At 48.3% G+C, this 26,034-nt stretch overlaps 1 protein-coding gene and 1 long non-coding RNA gene across 6 annotated transcripts in view; one reads left to right on the forward strand and one right to left on the reverse strand.

Annotated features, from left to right (window-relative positions):
* The first annotated feature begins 658 nt into the window (after window positions 1–658).
* Window positions 659–26,034, forward strand: part of St3gal5 (ST3 beta-galactoside alpha-2,3-sialyltransferase 5) — a 71,176-nt gene continuing 45,800 nt past the window's right edge. Inside the window, exon 1 of one of the 4 annotated variants that reach the window (XM_076566925.1) lies at window positions 659–1,098. Coding sequence is in view for 1 of the 4 variants with exons in the window: in XM_006990993.4 (XP_006991055.2) it covers window positions 15,344–15,422 (79 nt within the window). In the remaining 3 variants the exon portion in view is untranslated. Of the gene's footprint in view, window positions 1,099–15,262; window positions 15,638–23,748; window positions 23,834–26,034 lie in introns of those variants that run through there. The other 3 variants (XM_006990993.4, XM_016009269.3, XM_076566924.1) reach the window with 3 other exon arrangements.
* LOC121828019 (uncharacterized) lies at window positions 21,506–22,892 on the reverse strand. Of its 2 annotated transcripts, none has more exons than XR_013049908.1 (3): window positions 22,582–22,892; window positions 22,242–22,420; window positions 21,506–21,790 (listed from the first exon to the last, which is right to left on the reverse strand). It is a non-coding gene; the product is annotated as an uncharacterized LOC121828019 (long non-coding RNA). The 2 variants fall into 2 exon arrangements; XR_013049907.1 differs by having other exon boundaries at window positions 21,684–21,790; window positions 22,375–22,420; window positions 22,582–22,719.

Here is a 26,034-nt window from a genome sequence, read left to right on the forward strand (position 1 = left end):
GGAAAAGTTTCGTCACACAGCACCACTTCCGTCAGCTTTTGGGGGGAGATGGGAAAATAGGAACAGTGGGTAGTAATTTCACCCCAGTTCATAGGCCCTCTGGAAAGACCTGGGAGAGCCAGCCAGTAAGCAGCCGCCTTCCATAGCTCCTGCTCTGCTCCTGCTTGAGTTCCTGGCCTGACTTCCCCCAGTGATGAGCTGTTACCTAGAGGCATAAGCCAAATAAGCCCTTCCCCACCCCCCACCCTAAGTTGTAAGCATTACAGCTCAGATGGAAAGCTATCCTGGCAGCTGGGAGCCAAGGAATACCACAACATCACACTGCACAACAAACCTCACACAAGAGATTTATTAGGAAGGAAAAAACCAGGAGGGTGGCTGCCTCTGGCCAGGTGAGAAACAGCAGCAAACTGAACAGGATACAGGGCTTAGATAGAGTTTCTTGGGAAGGCGGTGGGACTTTTCAGGGTGGAGCTTTTCAGGGTGGAGCTTTCCAGGGTGGAGGCTGGTGGGATTTCAGGTCCTGAGCTTGGGCTTTTCACTCTGTAGGGTGGGGGCAGGGTCCAGCAGTTAGGGCAGTTAGAGTGTTCCGTGGGTGGAACCTGGCAGTTGGAGGTCCTCGGGGGAGGGTCGCCTGGCCCCTCGTGCGGCTCCAGGGGCTTACACAAGTTGCTTTTGATCATGCTGTAAGCAAACTAGCACAGCGCCTTAACAGTTTACAAGTCATTAGAGGTGATACGGGTCGCCACTAATCTTATCACAGCTGGAGGCGTTGGACTGCCTGATGGCTTCTCTGGAGACCAATGAGAGACCTGGGGAAACCTAGACCTGCCCTGTCCTGGACTTGGACCATGGCATAGGCTGTAATTAAAAAAATAAGAGTTGGTGCCGGAGGGACGGCTCAGTCAGTGCACGAAGACCGGAGTTCCACCGCCGGAACCCGTGTGAAAAGAAGTTAGGTGTAGTGGCACACTTTTGTAATCCCAGAAATACGAGGCAGAGGCAAGAAGATCCCTGGGACTCACTGGCCAGCCAACCTAGCCCTACTTGGCTGGTTTCGGGCCAGTGAAAGGCCTTTCTCAACACCACCACCACAAGGTGAGTGGCACCTGAGCAGCAGTGTTTGAGGTTGCTCTCTGGCTTCTGCATGCACATGGCACCCACAATCACAGGTACGCCTGCACATATATAATACACACACACACACACACACACACACACACACACACACACACACACGCATACGCACATGCACGCACGCACGCACGCACGCGTGCACACACACATTGTTGAGTTGGGTGTGATGGAACATGACTGTAATCCCAGTATTTGGGAGGCAGAGGCAGGGGGATTGCCATAAAATCAAGGCCAGTTTTGTCGACATGGTAAATTTCAGACCACCAAAACTATGTATTGAGACGCTGTCTCAAAAAACAACAAAAATGGAGACAAAATGGGGAAACGTTACCGGGATGGGCATTCATTTGTGTAATAACAGTCTTTTAGGCCACCAGCCGGCACCCAAATCATGACAAGGAGGCTCTTCATTGGTTATGAATGTTGGGCCTTAGGCTTGCTTGTCCTGCTGGCTCTTATAACTTAACCTGCTTCTCTTCATCCATGTTTTGCCTCAGGGCTTTTTACCTTTCTTTCCTTCTGTGTATCTTACTTTCTTGCTGTCTCCATGGCTGGTGGCTGCCTGGTGGCTGCTTGGCTGGTGTCTGCCTGCCTGGTGACTGCCTGGCTGGTGACTGCCTGGCTGGTGACTGCCTGGCTGGTGGCCGCCTGGCTTCTGGCCCCAGGCATGGTCTTCTCCCTCTCCCTTGTTCTCTTCTTCTCCTCTCTCTTGAGCCTAGCTTCCTCCTCCATTTATTCTCTTCTGCCCAGCTATTGGCCAGTTCGGCTTTTTATTAGACCAATCAGGTGCCTGAGGCAGGCAAGGTGAAACAAGCGTAACACATTTTTACATAATTAAACAAATGCAGCACAAACACGTGTAACACATCTTTGCCTAGTTAAAGTGATAGTCCACAGCACGTCTGTGGCTAATTCGAATATCTTCCATGCTCTGATTTGGTGGAGGGGCAAGGAGGACAGTCCTAGGGCCTTGTGCATATGAGATACTAGACAGGCACTCTACTAGTGACCCACATTCCCAGCCAACCTCACCCCCTACCTTAAAATTTTTATTTTGAGATACGGGCTTGCTAAGTTGAGCAGGCAGGCTTTGAACTTTTGAGCCTCCTTCCTTGGGGCTTCTGAGTGGCTGGGGTTGTAGGCTTGTGTCACCAGGCCTAGTTGCTCTAATCTCAATGGGTTAAAGAAGGAAGTGCTGCCAGGCAGTGGTGGCACATGCCTTTAATCCCCAGCACTCGGGAGGCAGAGGCAGGTGGATCTCTGTGAGTTCGAGGCCAGCCTGGGCTACAAAGTGAGTTCCAGGAAAGGCACAAAGCTACACAGAGAAACCCTGTCTTGGAAAACAAAAGAATGAAGCGTCTCCAGTGTAACACAGTGAGGGCTCCTGAGGTCAGCCTTGAGCTGGACTGATGATATGGAAAGGAATTTGGTGTGATCAGAGGATTCATGATAAGGTCAAGAAAATACAAGCAAGCAGCTGCCATTCCAGCCCGGGCTAACTTAGAGTTATAGAGGATGGAGAGGCAGTGGGCACTTCTGCACAAAGAGGGAAAAGTAAGAGGCCGGCTTATCGAGGAAAAGGCGCTGCGTTGGGCTTTGGACCTTCACTGGAATGAAAGGAGAGCGGGGGAATCAGAGAAAATTTGCGAGGCACATGCGTGACATCCAGGACTCTCAGAGACAGGCCATTAGCGCAGTCACAGTTGGCACCAGCGAACGTGGACTAGGACAGGGATGGGAAGCTAAGAGAGGGGTTTAAATGGACTTTGTCTCATTGAACTGGAACTGGTCAGATTTACTTGTACAGTCCCAGCACTCTGGAGGCCAGCCTGGGCTACGGACTGAGACACAAACAAAACAACAACAACAACAAACCGACCCTAGGGTAGCATCTACAGCCAGGAGTACTTGACCAGGGAGGGCGGTCCTAGCCCTGGGTCTCACAGGTGGAGAGGTCTTGGATAAATTCCCTCCCCAGGCTTTGCTAAGATCTGTGTAGGTGCAAAGAATGCATTACTCGGTGGTATTTGGTTGTTGTTGTTATTAGTGAATTCCTCCCAGCAGAAGACAGGTGGCCCCATGGAAGCAGGAAGTCGGGTGGGTTGGGTGGGTTTAGTAAAGGGACTGGCGATTAGGGAGTCAGCAAGTGATAGGGAGCTTGCTTGGGAGTCCCAGTAGCTGGAAATCCTTATCCTTACCACTTAGACTTGAAGGAGTAGACGTGGAACTGTTAGCTGCGAGAGAGGAGCGACCTTGGCTAGAGGATGAGCCACTTCTGATGGAGGCAAGGAAGAGTGGAGGCAGTGGTCAGGAATTCCCCAAACTATAGCTATTTTACTGGGCCTCAACCGCATGGCCCAAATCCAAAGGACAGAGCAGCTAGCTGTTTGAGGCCATCCGTCTTCCCAGACAGAGCAGGGCAGGGTGTGGACCAGAAGGGGCCTGTGGGGATTCTCTCACAGGCTGACAATTTCATTTGAATAGCCAATTATATGTTTGTTTGCTTGTACAATAAAAAAAAAAACTGTATGTAGCATAGTAAAATGTAAGTTCCCTACTGTTATTGATTAGGATAAGACCAAAGCAGATTTAAAAAAAAATTTTTTTTTAAATTTGTGAGTGTGTGTGTTCAAGTTCATGCATGTGCTCATCTCAGTGTGTGCATGAGAGTGCATGTATGAGAGAGAGAGAGGGGGGGGGGGTTTATGCATGCGCACATGCTTGCCTCAGTGTGTGTGGAGGTCAGAGGACAACCTGCCAGGGAAGTTCGTTCTCCCCTCTACCACGTGAGTTTCTAGGATCAAACTCAGGTCTCCGGCTTGGTACCAAGCACCCTCGCCTGCTGAGCCATTTTGCTGGCCTTCAAACAGATATTTAAATGATAACAGGTTGGGCACTTTGAAGAAAAAATATTAAGTAAGTAAGGGACTGAGTGGTTTGCGGATAGGGTGGAAATGACTACGACGGCCCTTGGGGGTCTAAACTTTGGGGGATTCTAGGCTACAAGGTATGAAAGATTCTCCAGTTCTGCGATTCTGCTGAGTGTCTCCATGTAGCCGTGCTGAGTATATGACAAATGTCAGGGACCATTTTTTGTTTCCAGTGTGCTCAAACTAGTTGATTTCAGGGAAGTCACAGTACAAGCCATCTAGTGAGATGATCATAGGATTTCCAGTCACTCCAATACAGGTAGACAAGAGGGAGACCATTCTCACTCTTGAAGGCCAAAGCAGGACAGGCCACTACCCTAATTGCTGTCATGTTGCTGGTGATAAAATTCCCTGACCCCCCGCCCCCAGGGTTTATTTTAGCTCACAGTTCCAGGCTACAGCCCATCTTTGTGGAGAAGTCAGATGGAAGGATCTTAAACAGCTAGTCATATCTACAGTCAAGAGCAAAAATAGAATGCATGCATGCATGCTTAATGCTCAGTGGACTCCTTCTTATTCGGTCCAGGAGCTGTCGTGAAATAATGCTGCCCACATTCAAGGTGGGTCTTTCCCATGTCAGTTAACCCAATTAAGAAAATTCCTCCTCACAGACCAACCTCATCTAGACAGTACCTCATTGAGACGTATTGTCTCAGTACCTCGCCCCATGTGATTCGGATTGTGTTGAGCTGGCAAAACTACCCGTCACAACCACCAAAGACTGGAGCAAGAACATTCACAGTAGTCTTATTTGTGATCGCCTCAAAACAACCCAAATGCCTACCAATGGGATTTTGAAAAGGATCATGATACACTCACACTCCTCAGCAGCGAAGATGAATAGAGTGCAGTTCAGTGGTAGAGAGCTTGCCTAGAATGTGCAAGGCCCTGAGTTCAATCGCAGCAATGAAGAATGGAAAGAAAGAATATAAATATAACAAACATTTTATGTAATAAATATAAAAATACAATAAGTAAATATAATAATAAACCAATATAAGCTTCATTCAGCATCCTAGACAAGCCCCACAAGCCGAGTCTGACAGTGGATAAACTAACCTATGAGAAGACAGGAGAGTGATGTCATGAAAAGGGGGGAGGGTGGTGACCAGGAGTCACAGGCTATCTTCAGAGAGGCTGCCCTTATTTCAGTATTTTTTAACAATATTGTATTTCAATTCAAATGTTTATTTTTCACAATATGAAACTTTTTATTATGTAATTTCTGTATATAAGGCATTTGAGAGTAATCTTTTACAAACAGAAGCTATTTTTGTAATTTATTATTTATTGTATGTGTATGAGTGTCTTCCCTGCATGTGTACCTGCGCACCACATGTGTGCAGTGCCTACAGAAGCCAGAAGAGGGCATCGGATCCCCAGAGCTAACAGGCCATTGTGAGCACCCTTTGGGTTCTGGACTTGAACCCGGGTCCTCCTGAAGAGGGGCCAGGCAATGCTCTTAGGTGCTGAGCCCCCTCTCTAGCCTCTGAGACCCATTTCACTAGAAGAAATGACAAAACGAAAGCGGTGCCTTCTGTGGCTCCAGGGGAGGGGGGGCGGTTATTATGCTTCCAATCCAGCCAAGAAGCTTGCTGCCATCTCTTCCAGCTTTGCATCGGATGCTTCGGTGATTTTTCCCATCAGCCCTGCTACTGCTCACTGAGGATTGGTGCCGGCTGATAACGTAGGGCAGGAAAACACTCTCCAACATTAGGATCTTCCAGGGCTCCAGTCAATCAAGACACCCCCTTACAGTCATAGAGATAGCAGCTGCCTGTGCTCCAGTAACCACAGGAAAACACGTCTTAGCAGCACAGTCAGATGCACACCACAGTTTAAGAGTTTCTGAGTGCAGCAGCAGCAGCAGCAACAGCAGCAAGATCAGCAGCAGCAGCAGCAGCAGCAGCAGCAGCAGCAAGATCAGGAGCAAGCTTGGCCAAAGCAGCGGCCTCACAATACTGAGCCCACTCAAGCTTCTTGGTACCTGCAACCTGCCTCCTGGTCCTTGTTTGGGTAGCAGGTCCCACATGGGATATAGACAAACCACTGTGGTTGGCAGGGAAGACCCCTGTATGGACTGTTTCCTAGAAGATCTGTCCATCAGTAAGGGAAGTAAGCAGATATATCATCAGCCTGTGTTTCTATTTCTGTCATTTTTAACCATTGCTGATCCAAGTAATATGGTCATGGAGGATGATGACATTTTGTCCTGAGCTATCAGAGATCACATGTCTTTGTGATTGAAGGTTTGGTTGTTTTTTGTTGTTTTTTCATTTCTAATTCCTTTCTTCCTCCCTCTCAGCCTCCATTCTTGATGGGGCATCTGCCATCCACATAGGTCTCACAGATGTCCATATGATGGACATCAGTGGAGTTCCTATTGCTAAATATAGTTTGCTAAATGTGGGTCTATGCAGTTGGCTGGATGACTCATGTTAACCTCTAGCCCCGTCTAGTGCTAGGAAAATAGGTCAAGGGATCGCTCCTTGATGATAGTTGATATCTTGGTACTGTTTGCCTTTACTTCCAACTCTGGACAAGCACTACTCCAGGAGTCATGGAGCTGCCTTATCATGGATGGTTTAGCTGCAAGCTTGCCCACGGGTCCTTTAGTATTCATACAACTGTAGCTTTTAGTAGTCAGTACCTGAGCATGGTACTCTAGACTTCCCCAGTATAGAGCTCAGCGGAACTGAGCATGGGACTTGGCCTCTTCAACACCGCTCCATCCTACTCCACTTCAGTCAAGAGAAACCCAGCTCTTCTTAGGGTGGAGGGATGAGCACGGCATCTGATCCTTCGGGAATTGGACATAGCTTTGAAAGAAGAAAACTGACTTCCATCAGCACTATTTACTAAAAGTCAGGAATGTTCTCTGTCCTGCAGATTAAGCAACATGAAGCTCCTAGCCATAAAGATCTGCCATCCCAGTTGGGAGTATAAGAACATCCCTCTGGTTAACACAAACTGACCGAGCTGGCCCAAAGATGTTTAAGGAAGTGTCAGAGATTGTAATCAAACTTATTGTCACAGTGTGTCTGCACGTCATCATCTTCACCAGTCTGAGGGAAAAGTAGGAGCCCTCAGTCCTGTAACTGCTATAAAATATATTACTCTAAAACCTGTGAACTTGGATGACTCTGAGCCCAAGTTAAGAGCTGAAGCCCTGGCCGCCACCTTGGCTTTAGTCATATGAGATCCTGGGTGGAAAGTTCAGTTACCATACCCAGACTTAGGCTGTGAGAGAGTAAGTTTGTGTTGTTGTTTTGTTTTTTGTTTTTGTTTTTTTGGTTTTTCGAGACAGGGTTTCTCTGTGTAGTTTTGGTGCCTGTCCTGGATCTCACTCTGTAGACCAGGCTGGCCTCGAACTCACAGAGATCCACCTGGCTCTGCCTCCCGAGTGCTGGGATTAAAGGCATGCGCCACCACTGCCCGGTTGTTTGTTTGTTTTTTAATATTTATTTTATTTTATGTGTATGAATGTGTTTGCCTACATGTATCTGTGCACCACAAATAAGCAGTGCCTGCAGAGGCCAGAAGAGGTCATTGGATCCCCCAGAACTGGAGTTACGGACCACTGTGAGCTACCATGTAGGTTGCAAGAACTGAATCTGGGTCCTCTAGAAGAGTAGCCAGTGCTCTTAACCACTAGGCCATCTTCCCAGCCCCAGATTTTTGTTGTTTTAATGTCAATTCATAGTAATTTGTTTTACAGCAATAGACAAAATGCTTGTCATATTCTTGAAACCCAGATTCAATTTCACTGGTCTTGATGGAAAAGAAACGAAAAAGCAATAGAACTGATGTTATAAAGGATTTGTTAATAGATTTGCTTAGGACACACTAAACCATGCAAAGTAGAATTCAGCTAAGGGAGCTCTGCCTCCAAAATACTCCCAAAGATAAATAGTATGCCTCCCAGGCCTGTTAGCAACAAGCAGAATTTACCACACTAGGGTGTAAGTGTTCACCAGCCATTAGACCCATCTCCAAGGAACATGCCTCTAAGAGGCAGTTCAAGGGGAGAGCACAGGGTCACAGCTACTATTAAGTCCTGGTCTGCCATGAAGTCTCCTGTGCTCTTGGTGAGAAAAGCCTAACTCTGCCAGGTGGGTAAATGACCCTGAGTAACAGCTATTCAAAAAGAACAGCACTGGTGTGTTTAAGACATCTGGCGATATCTTTGCTGTGTCAATGTCCCATCTGCCCAAGTGGCCAGACTTGCAGTCTCCTGTCTCTGAGTTGTTCAAAATGTAACCCCTGGGCAGGGACCCAAAAGAGATTTAAGGATGACCGTGTGTGTGGAATGCAGAAGCCTCAGGAATGTATGTCTAAGTCAGTCAAGTCTTCTGTTTGAGGCTGACTCTTCCTTGGGCATTGGGCAGAACTGGGCAAGTGCTAGAAAAGATCTTCCCCTTCATCTCTAAGTGCTCGGACTGATGTCACACTGGGACAGCATATTAGTCCATGACACTCCAAGAGGTGTCCCTGTGCTCTTAGGATGTGGCTGGTTTGCTTGCTTGCTTGAAAATGTCTTCCTTTTTAGTTAGGCAATTTAGTCCTTCAGGACTGTGACTCAGAAAGGCTGTGAAGTCTGACCTTACGGTTTCAAATCTGTATAGGTGTGCATGTTGAATGTAGATCTGTGTGGGCATGTATGCATGCACACAGGGGTCAACTTCAGGCATTATTCTGGGAGCCATCCACCTTGGTTTTTGTTTGTTTTGTTTTTGAAACAAGCGTTCTGAGTCTAACAGCCCAGGCTGGCCTCAAACTCCCAGAGACCCGCCTGCCTCTGCTTGAGTGCTGGGATTAAGTGTGCACCACCATGCCCGGCCACCATTTTTTTTTTTTTTTTTTTTTTATTGATGCATTCTCTCATTGTGAATCGGAACTCACCCATTAGGTTTAGCTGGCTGAAAAACGAGCCTCAGGGACCCACCTGTCTCTCTTCCCGGTCAGTGGAATTCCATCACCAGGTTTGGCCTTTTCACATGGGCGCTGTGAACTCAATTCTGATCCTCAGGCCTGTGTTGTAGCAACACTTGGCCAACTGAGCCAGCTTCTCAGCAGGCGAGTTCAAATCTTGACTTTACTACTTCTTAAGAAGGTAAACACAGCATTTTCTTTCATTGCCCTAAATTTCTCTAAAATGCGGGGACAAGAAGGTTGTGCCCCCGGCCAAGCATTGGGGCGAGCTCTGGGGGCCCTGTTGAAAAGAGGGAAGAGGAATTGTACCAGCCAGGGAGGTCAAGATCATGACAGGAAACCCACAGAGACAGCTGACCCGAGCTCGTGGGAGCTCATAGACTTCAGACAGACAGCTAGGGAGCCTGCATGGGACTGACCTATGCCCTCTGCATGTGGGTGACAGTTGTGTAGCTTGGTCTGTTTGCCTCTAGCAGTGAGATCAGGACCTGTCCCTGGCTCATGAGCTAGATTTTTTTGGAACCTCTTTTTCTACGGTGGGATGCCTCACTTAGCCTTGATGCAAGGGGGAGGAGCTTAGTCCTGCCTCAACTTGATATGACATGTGTTGTTGACTCCCATGGGAGGCCTGCCCCTTTCTGGGGAATGGATGGGGGAGGGTAGAAAGGAGGTGGGTGGAGGGAGTGGGGGGAGAGGAGGGAGGGGAGACTGCGGTTGGTATGTAAAATAAAATTTAAAAATTTAATGATAATTAATAAAAAGGCTGTGTCTCAAAAGTCATGAAGATAGACTGCCTGAAGGTGTGAATGGACTTTGCACACTGTTGGCACACAACAGGCTCCCTACAAGGAGTGTGCAAACACACAGGTGAGGGAAGGCGGACAGAGGGCTTTAAGGCCTGTCTGAACGTGCCTGAATCTAACCCTGTTGGTCCCACACTTGCCGGAGGATCGGGTCCATGTGGGGCATTTCCTCCACAGGGCCTGCCTCTGCCCACTGGCAGCTTTTCCATGCTCTGTTATTGCAAGTTCTTTCCCCGACTTTATCTGGCTCACGGAAAACATTCCTAGAAAAACCTCAAGGGACCAACTTCTTTTGTGCTCCAGGGCAACAGACAGTGGTTGTGTTGTCTGCCACAGAACTCCAACCCCTAGGGGCCTGAGGGAAGGAAGGGGAAGTCAGTTGGGATCAATTCACACCATAGAGCACGGCTTCGGTGAAGTGAGCCTACCCTGGATAAGGTAGACTCAGAGGGTAAGGGAATTCCTTCCACCCCTACATCACACACCCCGTCAGTCAGGGCTGAGGTGTGTTCTGTCCCCTCTTCCCTCTGCCTCTACCTCCCTACAGAATGGTCACACCAGAGACAGTCCTAACTGCTTAGAAGGTGCCCGACTCAGGGGAAGCCCCGCCTCTGTCCTGGTTGTGGGAAGAAAGCCATTTGGCCGGCAAAAAGAAACAGGCCATCTGGAGAAGCCTGAGACCTCAGTGAATTGTCCCAGTGACTCTCCAAGCTTTTATTTATTGTAAAAACAACATGATAACAACATTAAATAGAATTTTTTTTTGAAGGGAATAAAAGATGACTCATGACTCAAGAGCCCTGACACTCACAAGTGTTTAATTTTATTTCCCCAGTCTCCTCTGAGTTTTAGCTACCAACTTAGCTGCATGCAATCTGTGTCTGTCTGTCTTTTTTGTTGTTTTTGAGACAGAGTGACTATGTAGACCAGGCTGACCTTGAACTAATAGAGATCCGCCTGCGTGGTGATTAAAGGCGTGGGCCACACCCAGCAGATCCTCTTCATTTATTTTTAGGCAGGATACTTTCTATCTCAGGCTGGCTTGAACTCAATATGTAGCCAAAAATGATCTCAGTTGACCCTGATGTCCCTAGTACTGAAGGATGGGATGGTAGGTATGTACCACCGTGCCTTACTTTATGTCATGCTGGGGTTGAAGTCACAGCTTCATACATCCTAGGCAAGTATTCTAGTAACTGAGCTACATGCCCAATGACTTTTTTTTTTAATTTATCATTTAATATATATGTAGAGACTCACAGAGGTTTCCAAGTGAGAACTTACTCAGGGTCCAAGAATCTGAGCTTGCTTTATCCAGTAGGGCTGCATAAGGGGATGATTTGCCCACGGGCATGGTTACCAGGTGTTTGGAAGGGTCTACACTTGGCTGTGAGATGTGCTTTGATCTAGCAAGGGAAGGGAGGTCTTTTGCCCTGCCCCTTGGCATTGTTATAAAAAGCCCTTTTGAATAAACAGAAAAGGCCGTTGGGTATTGACCCAGGTCCTCCTGAAGCTATCCTGTGTTTCTGTCTTTCTCCTCTTCACTATCTTTCTATCTAATATTTTCTTAACCCTCTCTCCTCATCATAAGAATCCTTGAAAAGGTGGGAGCTGGCCTCTCACAAATATACTCCTTAAGTCATTTTCTAGTATTAATATGCAGTCTTCACATTGGTTTCCTCCATTGTTTCTGTTTTTGTGGGGTGTGTGTGTGTGTGTGTGTGTGTGTGTGTGTGTGTTTATTTTTTTAAACTGCAAATATCCCAGCTGATTTGATTCAGGCATAATTAATGATTCCTTATCCCCGGAGCATTCCTGTTCATGGCTGGAATCTTGGCAAAGCTGTGAGTGAAAGGGAGTTTGTTTTCTGGGCCCATCTGCACCACAGAGAAGATCTTTCTTCTCTGCTAACATGTAACCTGAGAGTTCCCTTGTCCTATCCCAATCTAAGCTGCACTCTGAAGGTGTGCCCTTGGTTGTTGTTGTTTTTTTTTTTTTTAAAGTAATGCTATATGTTTGATTTGTTCCTCCCAGTAAAAGCAATGTGTGCTTATGTAAAATAAAAATACAGAAAAGCCAAAGAGAATTAAAGAATGTTATATGCTGGTTATGGTGGTGCAGATCCTATAATCTAGCAACCAGGGAGCTTGAGGCAGGAGTATCGCCAAGAGTTTGAGGCACCTTCTGGCCCTGCTTTCCCTCTGCCTGGGCTGCATAGTGAGTTCCAGGCCAGTCAGGGTTACACACAGAGACAGCGTCGCTATCAGGCCTGTATGTCACTGTTCTGACCCCATTTCTGTTCTCCGTCCCTTTCCTCTCACCTTCCTGGCTCATTCCAGAGCTGACTTACATCATTTGAACGACGGCAGAATGAAGGAGTACTGAGGTCTTGGGTGCTTGTTGAATTCAAAACATGCACAAATAAGCACTCACAGTATCATTTGGAGGGCTTGAAGGGGGTTAGTTCAATCCACAGAGGAGCCCAAAGCCTCATCTAACTGGAATGTATGGAGGCAGGGAGGGCTTCTGAACTGCTTTAATCCAGTAACTCAAGAATGTCAAAAAGGAAACGTTTTCTTTCTAATCTTTGTACTCTGTGTTCCCACAGCATTACTTTCTTCTTCGGGTCTGCTCTTCTAACCCAAATGGCTGGCTATCTTTTTCACATCTTCTGAGGCTACTCACAGCTAGCAGGAAATGGAAGCATTGCTGGAGATTTCCTTTAAGTAATTCTGGTTCCTGTGGCCAGTGATAGGAACCCTTTCTATTTCTAGAAATTACTGCAGCTGCCAAAACAAAACAAAAAAAACCCCACAACCTTTTAAATATAGAATTTACCTCATGCTTGTTGCACAATCAGAAATTAAAACCGAAGATATTTAAAAATATTTATTACATCAGATTTGGTGGCATATAACTTTAAGCCTAGGCCTCAGGAGGCTTAACGCGTCTGGTTTACTTTGAAGTTCCAGGCTAGCCATGTGAGACCCTGTTTAAAAACAAATCTAAAACAACACCATCTTCCCTCCAAACCCAAAAGAATATGCATTACTTCATTAAAAGTAATAAACATAGACTTGGAGGTATAGCTCAGTGGCAGGCGCTAGTCAGCAGAGTGCTGGTCTAGTCAGCATAAGGCCCTGGATTTGATCTCCAGCACTGAAAAAGTAAACACACAACTGAAGTTGCTGTCCTTGATTTAGTGGTTGTCCTACCGTGTGCTAATCAGAGTCTGGAAGCTTCTCTGAGGCCAGTCAGTCAATCTTTGAGATCTAGTGACTGATTCTGATAGATTATTTGGGGATTTTGGGGGGCAGATCTTATCTTCATTAAGTGTGAACCGGGTGGATGAGTTGAATGCTTCAACAGATGTCCTGTGGGGCTAAGACAGGAGGCAGAGCTCACATCTCTTTCTTCGACACCCCCAACTTAGACCTACCGCTGCAAGTCAGGGTACTTCCGGCTCCCAGGCAGTCGTTATTGCTGACAGGGTGGGGCTCCATACAGGGAGACAGCGGATCCTTGGAGCACACAGGCAGGCCCCAGGCTGGTCTCCAGCATAAAGAGAGTGAGGCAGGCGCTCCACATCCTCTCTGCAGCTGTCGCCATTCCAGGCAGCGGCTCTGTCTGACCAGCCTTGGCCAACCCACTGGCTTTAGACTGTCCCATGTCAAGCTTTCTTTCATTTTTCCCCTTCTAGAATATTCCCAGTGTCCACTTTAATATCATCCAGATTTATTATTATTATTTCTAATAAAAGCAGAATCCACCCACCCTATTCTTTCCTGTTTTTATTCTTGGCATTGACTACCCAGATAGCATTCGCTCCCTTCGACCCTCACCCCCACATCCCTGCCCTGTTCTCCACCCTGGGGCAAGAACAAAGATGTGCCCAAACCTGCGGCTCTGTTCGAGCTGTTGAAAAGGAAAAAATGATAGGGCTCTTGGCTCGGGGTCTTGGATCTTGCTCTTCAAAATGAGAGAGGCATTGTTTGGTAAAAGATAGACACCGTGCCCGCCCGAGGGAGCTGGGAGAAAGGGGTTCTAAAAGCCAGCCCAAGTCCTCTTCCTGTTTGTACGGCGTCACATGCTGTTGTAATACCCTGGCCCTAGCGTTCACTACAAAGCTCCAGCTTTCCCAGCTGACACACAGCCGTAAGAATTATCATGGGACCAAGAGCAGCCTCAAAAAGGAGTTTGATCTGCAGTAACCAAGAAAACTGAAGCTGTATCTTGGAAGACGTGTCTCCAGACTGTCAGAATGCCCCTTTGTGGTTAAATGTTCTCCAGGCAGAAGGCAAGCGGTGCCAACATAACAAAAACTAAGGCACCAGAGCATTTCCCACTATACACGAGCCCTAACAAAGGGTCTACATCCTCAGAAGAACTTGGCTTCATTATAATATCATTTACTTTGTGGTTTGGATCCCATTCCTGTAGGCTTTTCTAGAGGATCATGGGAAGAAATATCCTAAAAGGGAGATACAGTCCAGTTTTAAGAGTTTTTAACGCCCCAAATTTGAGATTTACTAAATGTGTTTTTTAAGAATTGCATGGTAGTTCCTTTCCAGAATAAGGTATGGGAGGCGAGGGGATCAGTAGTTTTCAGATTTGAGTGCTCCAAGCCCAGGTTCTGATCTTGGTTGTGCCACTAACTGCCTCCAGTGGCTTAAAAGCTACTCACCTCCACCTCAACCCGGACCTCAGTTCCCCCTTCTGTTAAAACTAGGTCGGCTTGGGTAACTAGTACTGTGACACTAGGTACAACACAGCAATCCTGGCAGGGCTAGTGAAGACACTTCATCTAGCCCAGTGGTTCTCAACCTTCCTAAGGCTACAACCCTTTAAAATAGTTCCTTATGTTGTGGTGACCCCAGCCATAAAATTATTTCCATCGCTACTTCATAACTATAATTTCGATACTGCTTACGAATAGCAATGCAAATATCTGTGTTTTCCGATGGTCTTAGGGCACCCCTGGTTGAGAACCGCTGATCTAGTCTGTCCTGGTGCTCGCCTCGAGGGACTCAGGGACCGAGGACCAGTAACTGTCTAAAGATCAGAGGGCGGCTGGCGAATAAAGCACGTGACTATGTCAAGCCCCTTCATCTCCTGGTTCCCCGATTACTAATTGGATGCTCAACCAAAAGCCCACAAGGGTTCCAAAGCCACCTTTGGTTCCCGGGGTGCCTTCCACCATCTAATCGCAGACAAGCCTAGAGACAGTTGGAGAGAGCCCCAGGCGCGGGGGATCCCGTGTCCCTGGCCGCCTGGCGCCCAAGCTGCGTCCGGGCTGGAGGCGCCCTGCTCCCCCCTCGCTCTCCTGGGCGGAGGGGGCTGCCCGCTTGGAGGCGGGGCCGCGGCGAGGCCCCGCGCGCCGTGATTGGCCTCCCCAGTCCTCGTGACGCTCGACCCCGCCCCCTCTCCGCATCCGCGCCGGGGAGCGGACGGTCCGGGGCTGAATGGGCGCGAGCGCGGCGCCGGGGGCGGGCTGGGGCGCGGGGCCCGTGGCTGGCGGCTAGCCAGCGCTCCCTCCCTAGCATGCGAACGGAGGCGGCGGGCGGCGCGGAGCGGCGGCCTCAGAAGCCGCGAAGCCAAGCAGCGGCACCTGCCTGCCGAGGTACGTGGCGCAGCCCCCAGTCGGCAGAGCCGACACCGGCAACCCAGGCAGAGGCGGTCCGCCTTTGCCCACTCCTACCCCGGGGCCCAGCGACTCCTCCCCAGCCCTGCGACGCCGGACGCGCCTGCAGGGGGGCGCAGGTGGAGGGTCGCGGCCCCGGGTCGCTTAGATCGGTGCCCCCCGCGGCCGGCGCAGGTGTGGAAGCGGCGCAGCGGGTAAGGACGACCTGACCTGGGTGGCAGGTCCAGCCGGGGTGGCCCTCATCCACGCCGCTTGCTTCGGGGGTTTTTAATTCATTGCTGGAACCTTCTGAGCCAGCCGAGCTGAACTGACTCAGTGTCCCCGTGACTGGCTTGGGGAACCCTCTGCAGGGTTACTAGTGATTCCCGAGCCTTCCCTGTGCATGCAAGCGGGTAGATTTCTGCTGGTAAAAATTCCCTGGTGACCTTCCCCGCCCCCTCTGCGGCCAGTCCTGCGGAGAAGATATGTTGGGGCGACCTTTTTGGTTCCTTGGAAATTTTTAAACCTGACAAGGGGGTCCGTTCTTTGTGCGCTGTTTTGTTTATTTGTTTTGTTGTTGTTGTTTGTTTTTTAAGAGAACATTTGGTAGGACCCAAGTGAATAGAAGCGAACCCCTGCCCCTACCCCACACCAGCTGGATGACCTTGGCAGACACTGATTCTCCTGTGGGGGGCTTGCTCTCCTGCTCTGTACTGGAAAGCTTAACTGTTGGCTGAGGTCTCTTCCAGGCCACTGGATTTGTGGTTCTAACCATTTAAAATAAATCTATTGTCGAAGAGAACTCTGCAGAATCATTAACTGACTGGGAAATGAAATTTTTATACCTCTCCATCTTAATTCATACATACGGCCTTTGCAAAATTAGGTGTCATTTACTTAAAAGGGGGGAAATCGGCTTTATGTGTTATGCTTTTTCTGGAACTGATGGGTTGCAGGTTCCTTCAGCCAAGGGCTGTGTTGGGTTTTAGACTCACAGAGGAAGGAGACTCGTTCTCATCTTCTGCCCTCTGGTGTCGAGCCAAGCCTTTCCTTGGTTTATGACTAAATCCTCTTCTACCTGCAGATACACACACATGCCGGAGCTGGCAAGAGGGATCTATGTGTGTTGAAGGAAAGGACCAGACAGGACAGATTTTGCTTTCATTTGTGTAATTCCATATCCCAACAGCTCGGAGGGGTGGCTCACAGTTCTAGTTGCGGAGCTGGGAATCATCTGCTTCCAAGTGTTTGGACAGAGAGAATTAATACAGACTTCCAGAGCACTGCAATCAGAATGCAGGGCCCTTGACACCCATGTCTGCCATGTGGTTGGTGCCATTTCTGTAAGGTGGAGGTTCTGGCTAGTGTTGATGGTATATCCTTGAGACTTGAAAAGAAGTGAAGGAGATGATTGGGGGGTTTTAGTGGCTGGTTTGTTGGTTGGTTGGTTGGTTTGGTTTGGGTTTTGACGCCCGGTATCATGTAGCTCAGGTTGGCCTTGAATTCACTGTGCAGCTGAAGTGCTGGGATTACAGGCCTGTGCCAACATGCCTGACTTCAACAGGGTAAGATGAGGAATGATGAGGCTTCTGGAAGACAGAGTGCTGGGGGGCTGGCAGGAAATTCTAAAAGCTCCCGACTCTGAAAAGTCACTCGGTGTAACACATATTGCTGATTGTCCCGTGTCATCAAAATAGGTTAAGTGGTGAATGGTTAAGGAACTACTCAAGAAGAAACACCTGCTCTCTGCTGGGCCTCCTCTACTTCTTCTGCCCCTTACTGGGCTGGCCGAAGCAGTGAAGAGTTAGTAGTTGTCTCTTGGGACATTAATGGTGTGCTGGGTAGTTTTTAATGTCAACTTGTTACAAGCTGGAGTCATTGGGGAAGCAAGAACATCAATTGAAAAGGATGCCCCCCCATTGTCCTCTAGGCAAGCCTGTGAGACATTTTCTTAGTTAGTGACTAATGGGAGAGGGCCCAGTGCATTGTGGGTGGTGCTACCCCTGGGCAGGTGGTCCTGGGTTCTATAAGAAAGCAGGCTGAGCAAGCTGTAAAGCAAGCCGGTAAGCAGCACCCCTCTATGGCCTCTGCATCAGCTCCTGCCTCCAGGTTGGCGCCATTCAGTTCCTGCCCCGATTTCCCCGTGATGTGGAACTGTAAGCTGAAATGAAACACTTCCTTCCCAGTTGCTTTTGGTCACGGTGTTGCAGCAGCAGCATCCCTAACGAAGACATGTGGGAAGTAGAGTCACCCTGCACACCTTTCTAGCTTCGGAGGAGGGCTGCCTGTGGAACCAGGAGGAGGATGGTCATCACCCTCCAAGGGCATGCTCTGCATTGCTTGTCTAGCTGGGAAAGTTTGGCATAGAAACAGCTAGGGATATACATGACAGCTGCTGAGGATGGAGAAGCATGGGGGGATCGGTGTGGCTGGCCTAAGTTAGCAGAGGCATCCACTGGAGGGGGTGTGACTCACAGGCCCAGTGTGGGAGGGAGCCGGAGGTATGGATGGTGGCACAAGGGCTCTCCTGGAAGAAAAACCCATCTCAGGCACTCCCATAGAGGGAACAAGTGGGGTGTGTGAAGGAGGAGGGGGGAAAAGGAACTGAGAGGGCCTCATGGGTGATACTAGCTGACACCAAACAAGGTTTGCTCCTGTCCAGATAAAGCATAGGTTCTTGCAGCTGCATGTGGTGTGCAGGCTTGTTAATCTCAGCACTTGGGCAGGAAGATCAAGAGTTCAAGGTCAGCTGGGGTGTACAGACCCCGTCTTGATATATATATAAATACATATACACGCAAGCACATACATGCATAAAGCCAGTGAGATGGCTCTGTGGGCAGAGGTGCTTGCTGCCCAGTGATCTGAGTGAAATCTTAGAACCTACCCAGTGGAAGGAGAGAACTTCGTGTTCTCTTAGGACCACATTTTAGAAACGTGTGGGTTTGGGGAAGGTAGACTGACCTAAAGTGAATTGCCGAACAAACTTCCGTACTGAACATGGGCCACCTTCAGATCGGGGAACAGAACAGAACCAGGACCTGCCTGTGTGCAGTCTCTGGCTCTCGGCACTAACCCTGGCCTGCCTGCCTGCCTTCTCCCACACCGTGCATAAATGGGAACCTACAGTGTGTGTCTCCTTTTGAAAGCCCTCAGTCACAGCGTGCTCACTGTCTCTGCCGATGGTGATCGTGGGGGTGAGTTTAGTGCACTTGCGACCGATTGTTGAATGTGGAGACAGCCTCTAGTGTTTGTCTGCCCCAGAGAGTGCTCCTGTAACCGCTCAGTGCCTACCGTTGACAAAGTGTGCGTGCATTTCTGAGACTCTGTGCTGAGCAGTGGGATTACTGGGTTATGGGTTTATTGCTCACTTGGGTGATCCCCAGGCAAAGCTATTTTATTCTAGTCCTAGAATTGACAATGATGAAGGTAACTGTTTCCAGGTGACGGTGCTAGAGTTGTTTTTACAGTAGGATAAGTTTCTCCTTGGTCCTGCTCTACATGGCCTCAGGAAGAGCCATCCGGCAGGCTCCAGGCTCCTCCGTTCTGAGCACGGGGCAGGCTGAGCCATAGCTCTGAGCTCCATGATCCTCTTGATGTTAAGGGTGTCTCTAGTTTGATCTTAGTCTCCACCCATCTTGCTGTAAACAAACCTCCACCCAATCACTACATTCCTGTTTACCTATAGGAAAAGCCTTTTTCTTACTTGAGTTTATGAGCTATACAAAGCATCTTTGTACTTACAGTTACAGCAGGGAAAAATACCCAGGAGTAAATTTTTTGGGTCATGAACCAACACCTATACTTGGGAAACTTTTTTCCCCTTCAGACTTAATAACATCAGGATTATAATAATTTAAGATCATGTGATTAAGTTTGATTGGCTCAACAAACAGCATTTAAAAGGTCTACTTTATGAATAATATTTACGCTTTTTTAATGTTGCAGCCACTTTTAAAATTATTTATTTATATATTTACTTATGTTTTTAGTTTAGTTTTTGTTTGTTTGTTTGTTTTCGGGTAAGGGCTCCTAAACCCCAGTCTGGCTTTGAAGTTTGGCTCCTGCCTCCCCTTCCAAGCGCCGGGACCTCAGCCATGTGCTACCGCACTCGGTTTTGTCAGACTGCCCTCTTCATAATGGCAGGCTTAGATATATTAACCGAGCAGAGTCTGTTGTCTGTTAGACGCAGATAGCGTGTCCTCCCTGGCCGTCTTCTCTCTGGCCTCTGCACTCTCCTCTTCCCTCCTGTTCCTCGCTTGCTTTCTCTCTTTATCTAGACTCCAGCAGGAGGACAGAGTGGCCTCTGGTCTGTCTTCGCTTGCCGTTTTCTGCAATCATATCTTAGTCAGCTGGGACTTATCGGCTGGCCTGGCTGCCACTTTACCTTCCCTCCAGTTTGCTGCTCTCCAGTGGAAAGAACCTGCGCCATACCTGTAATTCAAAAATTTCTTACTTTTAAAAAAGTAAGAAGAAACTGGCAGGGACTAGAGAGGTGGCTTAGTGGTAAGAGAGCAAGCTGTCCTTACAGCGAACCGGGGCTCCTTTTCCATCACGCGTGTCGGGCACCTCACAGCTGCCCATAATTCTGGCTGCAGGGTATGCAGTGCCCTTCTCCAGCCCCATGTACCCACGGGTGTGCTCGCACGTGTGTACACACAAGATTAAAAAATAAACTAAGGGGCTGGCAAGATGGCTCAGTGGGCAAAGGCCACTTCTGCCGGGTCTAACAACCCGAGTTTGGCCCCCAGAGAACTCACAATAAAGAGCTCTCCATGTGCTCACCATGGCACGTGTGCACCCACACAGATACACACATACTCACAATCAAAATAATAAAAAGGAGCAGATAGATTCAAGTTTCCATTTCTCTGGAAGATACCAACTTCTAAACTTACATGGACCTAGTGATATAGTTTCCAGCCGTACGTAATATATTAATGACTACTTTATAGTCTGTTAGTCATGCTAAGCCTTCAAATCCCGCTCCCCGCTGCTCCCTGTACTGTAAAACATGAGAACTAGTTTCTCACTCTGTTACATAGCTCAGCTGACTTCACCATAGCCCTGTCTGGTACCTCTCTCCCTCCCATTTTACAAAGGAGGGTATTGTTTCAGAGTGCAGAGCTAGGGTTCAGGCCTGCAGGTTATGAATGGGGCTACCGGTCCCACATCTTTGCAGCTAATAGTGTATTCCCATCCCTCGGAAGGGGTCCTGTCCGAATTCATGACATTGCTTTTAGGTGGCTGAGGTGGTCCTGTCCAGGTTTCTACACCTCCAGGTGCTACATGGCTGTTCCCCTGGGTCTCCAGGGCAGCCTTCTTTCTGGTTTTGCCTCATGAGGGGATGGCCAGCCTCTGGAGGTTCCCTTCAACACCCAGTTCCACTTAGAAAATCTCTTCTATTCCTCCAGTATAATTTCAACACCCATGGTAGGGGCAGCTCATTTCTCCATCAGGTTCAGCATGCCGGTCATCCCTCCTGGGCTGGACCATTCAGAGACTTCTCCTACCCGCACCCGCTGTCCCTACACTGACATCTGCCTCCCCCATCCCGCTCCAGTTCTTATTCAGACAGTGGCAGAGGAGCATTCCTCCTTCAGGGGAGCCCCTGTAAAGGGTCTTTGCTCCCACATCTCTAAAAGCTCCTGTAACACTTCAGTGTGCAGCGCCGTGAGAGGGAAGACCCTGCAGACAGATGCACCGGTTTGTTCTTCTTCGTCTTGGCTCTGTGTTGTTTCTGAGGTAGGATTGATGGTAAGACCTTCTGAAGGAAAGGCTGCGTCTCCGTTACTTCTTGCTGTGTGTCCCGATATGGACTCCATGTGTGACTGAAACCTGGTGTGTCTGTCTGGGAGCCTGCCCAAACGCTGGCTTAAAACCTTTTGCCAAACCAGATTGGGCCCCTCAACATTTTATCCCGGGTGGGGGATAAATTCTCTCCCCGAGGGACTGCTGGTAATTAAAGGTTGTCAGAGAAGGGCTGTCGTTTTCTTCAGTGGCGTCGCTACTGCTAAGTTGTCTTTGCTGGGGCAAGAAACACTAATTAAACTCAGTGAGCCAGCCGCACACCAAAGAGGACCTGGAGGTGGAGGGGAGATTTATTGAGAAGAAGGGCGAGCAGGAGAGGGAGGGAGGAAAAACAGGTATGAAAATGATGAAAATTGATTTATGTACGAAACTGTCAAACATAAGTGTCTCAGTTAGGGCATCTATTGCTGTGAAGGGATATTGTGTCCATGGCAACTCTGAGTGAGAAAAACATCTCTTTGGGGCTGGCTCACAGTTTCAGAGCTTTCATCTGTTGTCATGGCAGGAAGCATGTTGGTGCACAGGCAGACATGGAGAAGGAGCCGAGAATTCTGCATCTGGATTAGCAGGGAGAGAGAGACACTGGACCTGGCTTGAGCATTTGAAACCTCCAACCCCCCCCCAACCCCCCCCCCCCCCCCCCCCCCCCGTGACACACTTCCTCCAACAAGGCCACACCTCCTAATAGTGCCACTTCCTTGGGCCATTTTCTTTCAAAATACCACAGTAAGAAAATCTTGCTTTAAAAAATTGTTCAAGATAAAAGGGTTCCTGCCAGGCATGGTGGCGCATGTCTTTAATCCTAGTTATCTAGAGGCAGAGGCAGGCAGATCTCTGTGAGTTCAAGGCCAGCCTGGGCTACATAGTGATTTCCAGGATAGCCAGGGCTATGTAGAGAGACCTGTGTTGGAAAACAAAAAAAATAAAATAAGTAAATAAAATAAAAGGGTGCGTGATCGGGGTGTGAAAGGCCATTGCGTGTTTTGGTCATGGCTCCCACAGACTTACGTATGCATGGCTGGCTTCTGCAATAGGAAGATGCTCAGCGTGATCTGAGTTCAGCATGGCCTGGACTCGTTTGTCTTCATCCCCCTCTGTTCTTCAGTTACTGGGTCCCATGGACCCCTGCCCTGTGCCTCACCTTAGTGCGGCTTCCTGATTCGGGCTTTAGCTGGTGTGTTCTGCACCTGCAGGATGAACACAGTTTTGATTGGCATTGGTTCATGTCGGAGCTGCCTGGCAAACCCCCACCAGGCGCCTGTCCCCATCAGCCCGGCTCCCCGCGGAGTGTATCTAAGGTCCTGCTTGGTAATGTTATGGTCCTACTTTACCATCTTCAGAACCTGACCTTTCTTCCTGGGGTGCAGGATGGTGGCATCCTAGAGTGCCCGCCCATTGTCTCCTCTGTGTTCCATTGTACTCGAGCATGCAGGGAAGGAAGGACCTTTATTTGTGCTGGCCTCACAGTTGTTTTTTCGAACTGTCTGTTCTTCTGGCTTTCATTTTCTCCTATGAAGTATGATTTATTAAGCCTACCAACTTATCTTTTCCTTTTATAGGGAAATCGTCCATTAAAAACTTCGCTTCTGGAGTTTGCTATGTTTAGGACAGGCAGGGATTGCCACAGACTTGTTTTACCATAGCAGATTCTTTGAGGCTGATAATGTGGTCAGGTCGGTTCCCCGACCCGAGACTCTCACGTAAGTAAGGCCTTTGTTAAGGGGACCCACAAGGAAGAAGGCCTGTGGACAGCTTTCCTCCCAGCATCCTCTCTTGCTCCCTCTGTCCTCTTTCTCTCTGAGACATGCCCCCACTTTTGCCACCGAATTGTCTTGAGAGCTAATGCCAGCATCAGAACCTTCTCGCACGCTCCATTACTTTAAGAACTGCTCCTCCCAGCTCAGTCACCAAGTTCTGAAGCATCTTACTCCCTGAAAGCCCCTGCTTGGCCCCCTTCTTGCCTTCCTGGCTTTGGCTCAGCAGTTCCGTCACCCCTCACGGCCATGCGCCCAGTGACCTCTTGGGCACCCAGTGCCTCAGCCTTGCCCTGCTGAGGTTGGCCTGCCAGGTGGATGTCCTGGTGTCTTCTTAGTTGACTTCCATGGTCACTGTCCCATAGATGCCCTGGTGTCCAGCCTCAGCACCCCTCTGGCAATCTGCACATTCTTCTTCCATCTAGAACACGCTCTGAACTCCTCCTCACCCTTGGAGCACCCATCCACTCACTTACCACCTCCTGGGGAGGCTGATATGGATTCACGACACGCCCCCACAGTTGGGCATGGTTGCGCATGCCCGGCGGACCTAGGCACTTCCGCCTAGCCATTTCCGGGTCAAAACGTCTCGTGTGACCAGGACCCCGTGGCTTTGCGTGGTTGCATAAAGCGGACAGCACAGCCATGTGATCTGCACGCATGGAGTAGCCACATGGGCCTGTGTGCGCAGGCGCGGCCCAGCCTTTATAAGCCGGGCCGTATTCCCAGCTCCATGTTTTACTCGCGTGTCTTTTCCACAGGCCTGTGCACCTCTGTCTCTTTACCTGATCTTAATAAAACTCTCGTTAGTGGATTCCGTCGTGTTTTGTGATGTTTCCTCGCAAGGTAAGAGCACCGCCCAAATGAGCACCGCCCAATAACCAACAGAGGCCTCTCTGATTTCCTGTGTTGGACCTGTGGCTCCTTAACCATCAGCCACACTGTCTCATTGTTGGTGCTTTGAATATTTGGGGAGTTCCTGGTTGATTATTCATTGAAAGAGTGAAGGGATTATGCCCTGTTTATTTCCCTAATCTCAGTTCCTGGTATGTAACATTTGCTTATTAAATGTTTATTTAAAGGATTTTAAATCTGGACATGGTAGTTCATGAACCCCAGGGATTTAAAAAATTATTTACAAAATTAAAAAATTAATAATGAGGAGTAGAATTGTTAAGAGAACAAAACAAATCCCATACCCATGCAGACCAGCCCTTCTCAACTGAGGTTATATGAGAAATTTAAGCCCTAATACCCAAAGGCAGCCTGTGTGATACATTAACTTCTCTCCTGTGCTCCTGTAAGGATTCTACTTGTTTGCCATCCTTGGGGCACTTGACAAAATTAGCCGATCTAGCCCTTTGTTGTGGTGATTCAGCCCTAGTGGAATTTCAGTCAAAGAAGGGCTAATAGAGACAACTCAACCCTGTTCACATAAAATGCACATGAGATAGAGGCTGAGAGGATCGATAAGAACGTTGGCAATGGGCGCCCCAGGAATGCAGGACAGCTTGCTAATCTGCTTCCCACTGACAAATATTCTCTGGTGCTTTTGCCTTTGTAAAAACAAGAGTTCAAGGCTGGGGGATGACTCATTTGGGAATAGTCATTGCTGTGCCAGTGTGAGGACTTGAGTTCAGATGCCATGTACCTGATAAAAACGGGGTGTCCTGCAGTCTGGTAACAGACAACAATGGAGGGAGACACCTTATGTCCTTCTCTGGCCTCTTGAGAGCACGAGCATGTGCACACTCACACACACACACACACACACACACACACACACACACACAAAATAGTCTGAAATGTCAAAATGGAAGAATAATTTTTTAAAAAGATATTAAGAATAAAAAAAGATTTTAAGAAAGATTTTAAAAATACTTTCTGGATAAAGCAGATTAGAGTCCCTAGCCACCATCATGCCAGAGGGGGAGGCAGAATCATGGACTGAGCCCCCTTGGCATTGCTCATTAAAACAAAAACAAAAACAAAAACCAGGCATTGGTGTGACTCTTGGTGTTCGCTCCCTGAGTCCTGCATCTCTTCTTGTTTCTGGACTTCTTAGAAAGTCTCTTAAAAAAATGCAACAATTAGTCTAGTCCCATAGCCTATCTAAGTGGTATGAAGTTCCTTCCTTCCTTCCTTCCTTCCTTCCTTCCTTCCTTCCTTCCTTCCTTCCTTCCTTCCTTCTTTTTTAACTTTTTATTCATTCTTTGTGGATTTTACACCATGCATCCCGATCCCACTTATCTCCCCATCCATTCGTATCCACCCTCTGCCCTTGCAACCTCCCCACCAAAATGAAATAAAATTTTAAAGAAAAAAAAAATCTCATCGTGGAAGCTATAGTGTAACACAGTATACCCTTCAGTCCAAGTTTTCTTTCTTTTGTTGATTTTAAATTCTATTGTATGAGTGTTTGCTTGCATGTATGTATGTTCACCATGGGCATGCCTGGTCCTCACGGAAACCAGAAGAGGGCCTCAGATCTCCTAGAACTGGCATTATAGGTGATTGTGAGCCACCAAGTGGGTGCTAGAAACTGAACCAGAGTCCTCTACAAGAGCAACAAGTGCTCTTAACTACTGAGCAATCTCTCCAGCTCCTGCCTAGTTTTCTTACTAAGAGTAAGCATGAGTTGAGGTTCCTTGGAGTAAATCTGGTAGGAGACCCAGATGCTAGTTCATCTTCACCCCCTGTGCTCTGACAAGCCGTGTCCTTGAAGTGTGAATGTAACCTTACCTGACATACCGTTTATCCTATTCTATTCCAGTGGCTACTGAAACAGGAAGAGTTGATGAAAAAACAGGAACTTTACTTAGTTCCTGGGTGTGGTGGTTTGAATGAGAATGGCCCCCACAGGCTCATATATTTGAATACATGCTTAGTCCTTAGCCGGTGGAACTGTTTAGGAAGGATTAGGAGGTGTGGCCTTAGTGGAGGTGGTATGTCACTAGGGGAAGTACTCTTGGAGATTTCAAAAGCCCATGCCAGGCTCAGTTTCTTTCTCTCTGCTTTCAACTTGAGGATAAGGATGTAAGCTCTCA

This window comes from Peromyscus maniculatus, chromosome 3 (genome assembly GCF_049852395.1).
Source record: "Peromyscus maniculatus bairdii isolate BWxNUB_F1_BW_parent chromosome 3, HU_Pman_BW_mat_3.1, whole genome shotgun sequence".
Classification (NCBI taxonomy): domain Eukaryota; kingdom Metazoa; phylum Chordata; class Mammalia; order Rodentia; family Cricetidae; genus Peromyscus; species Peromyscus maniculatus.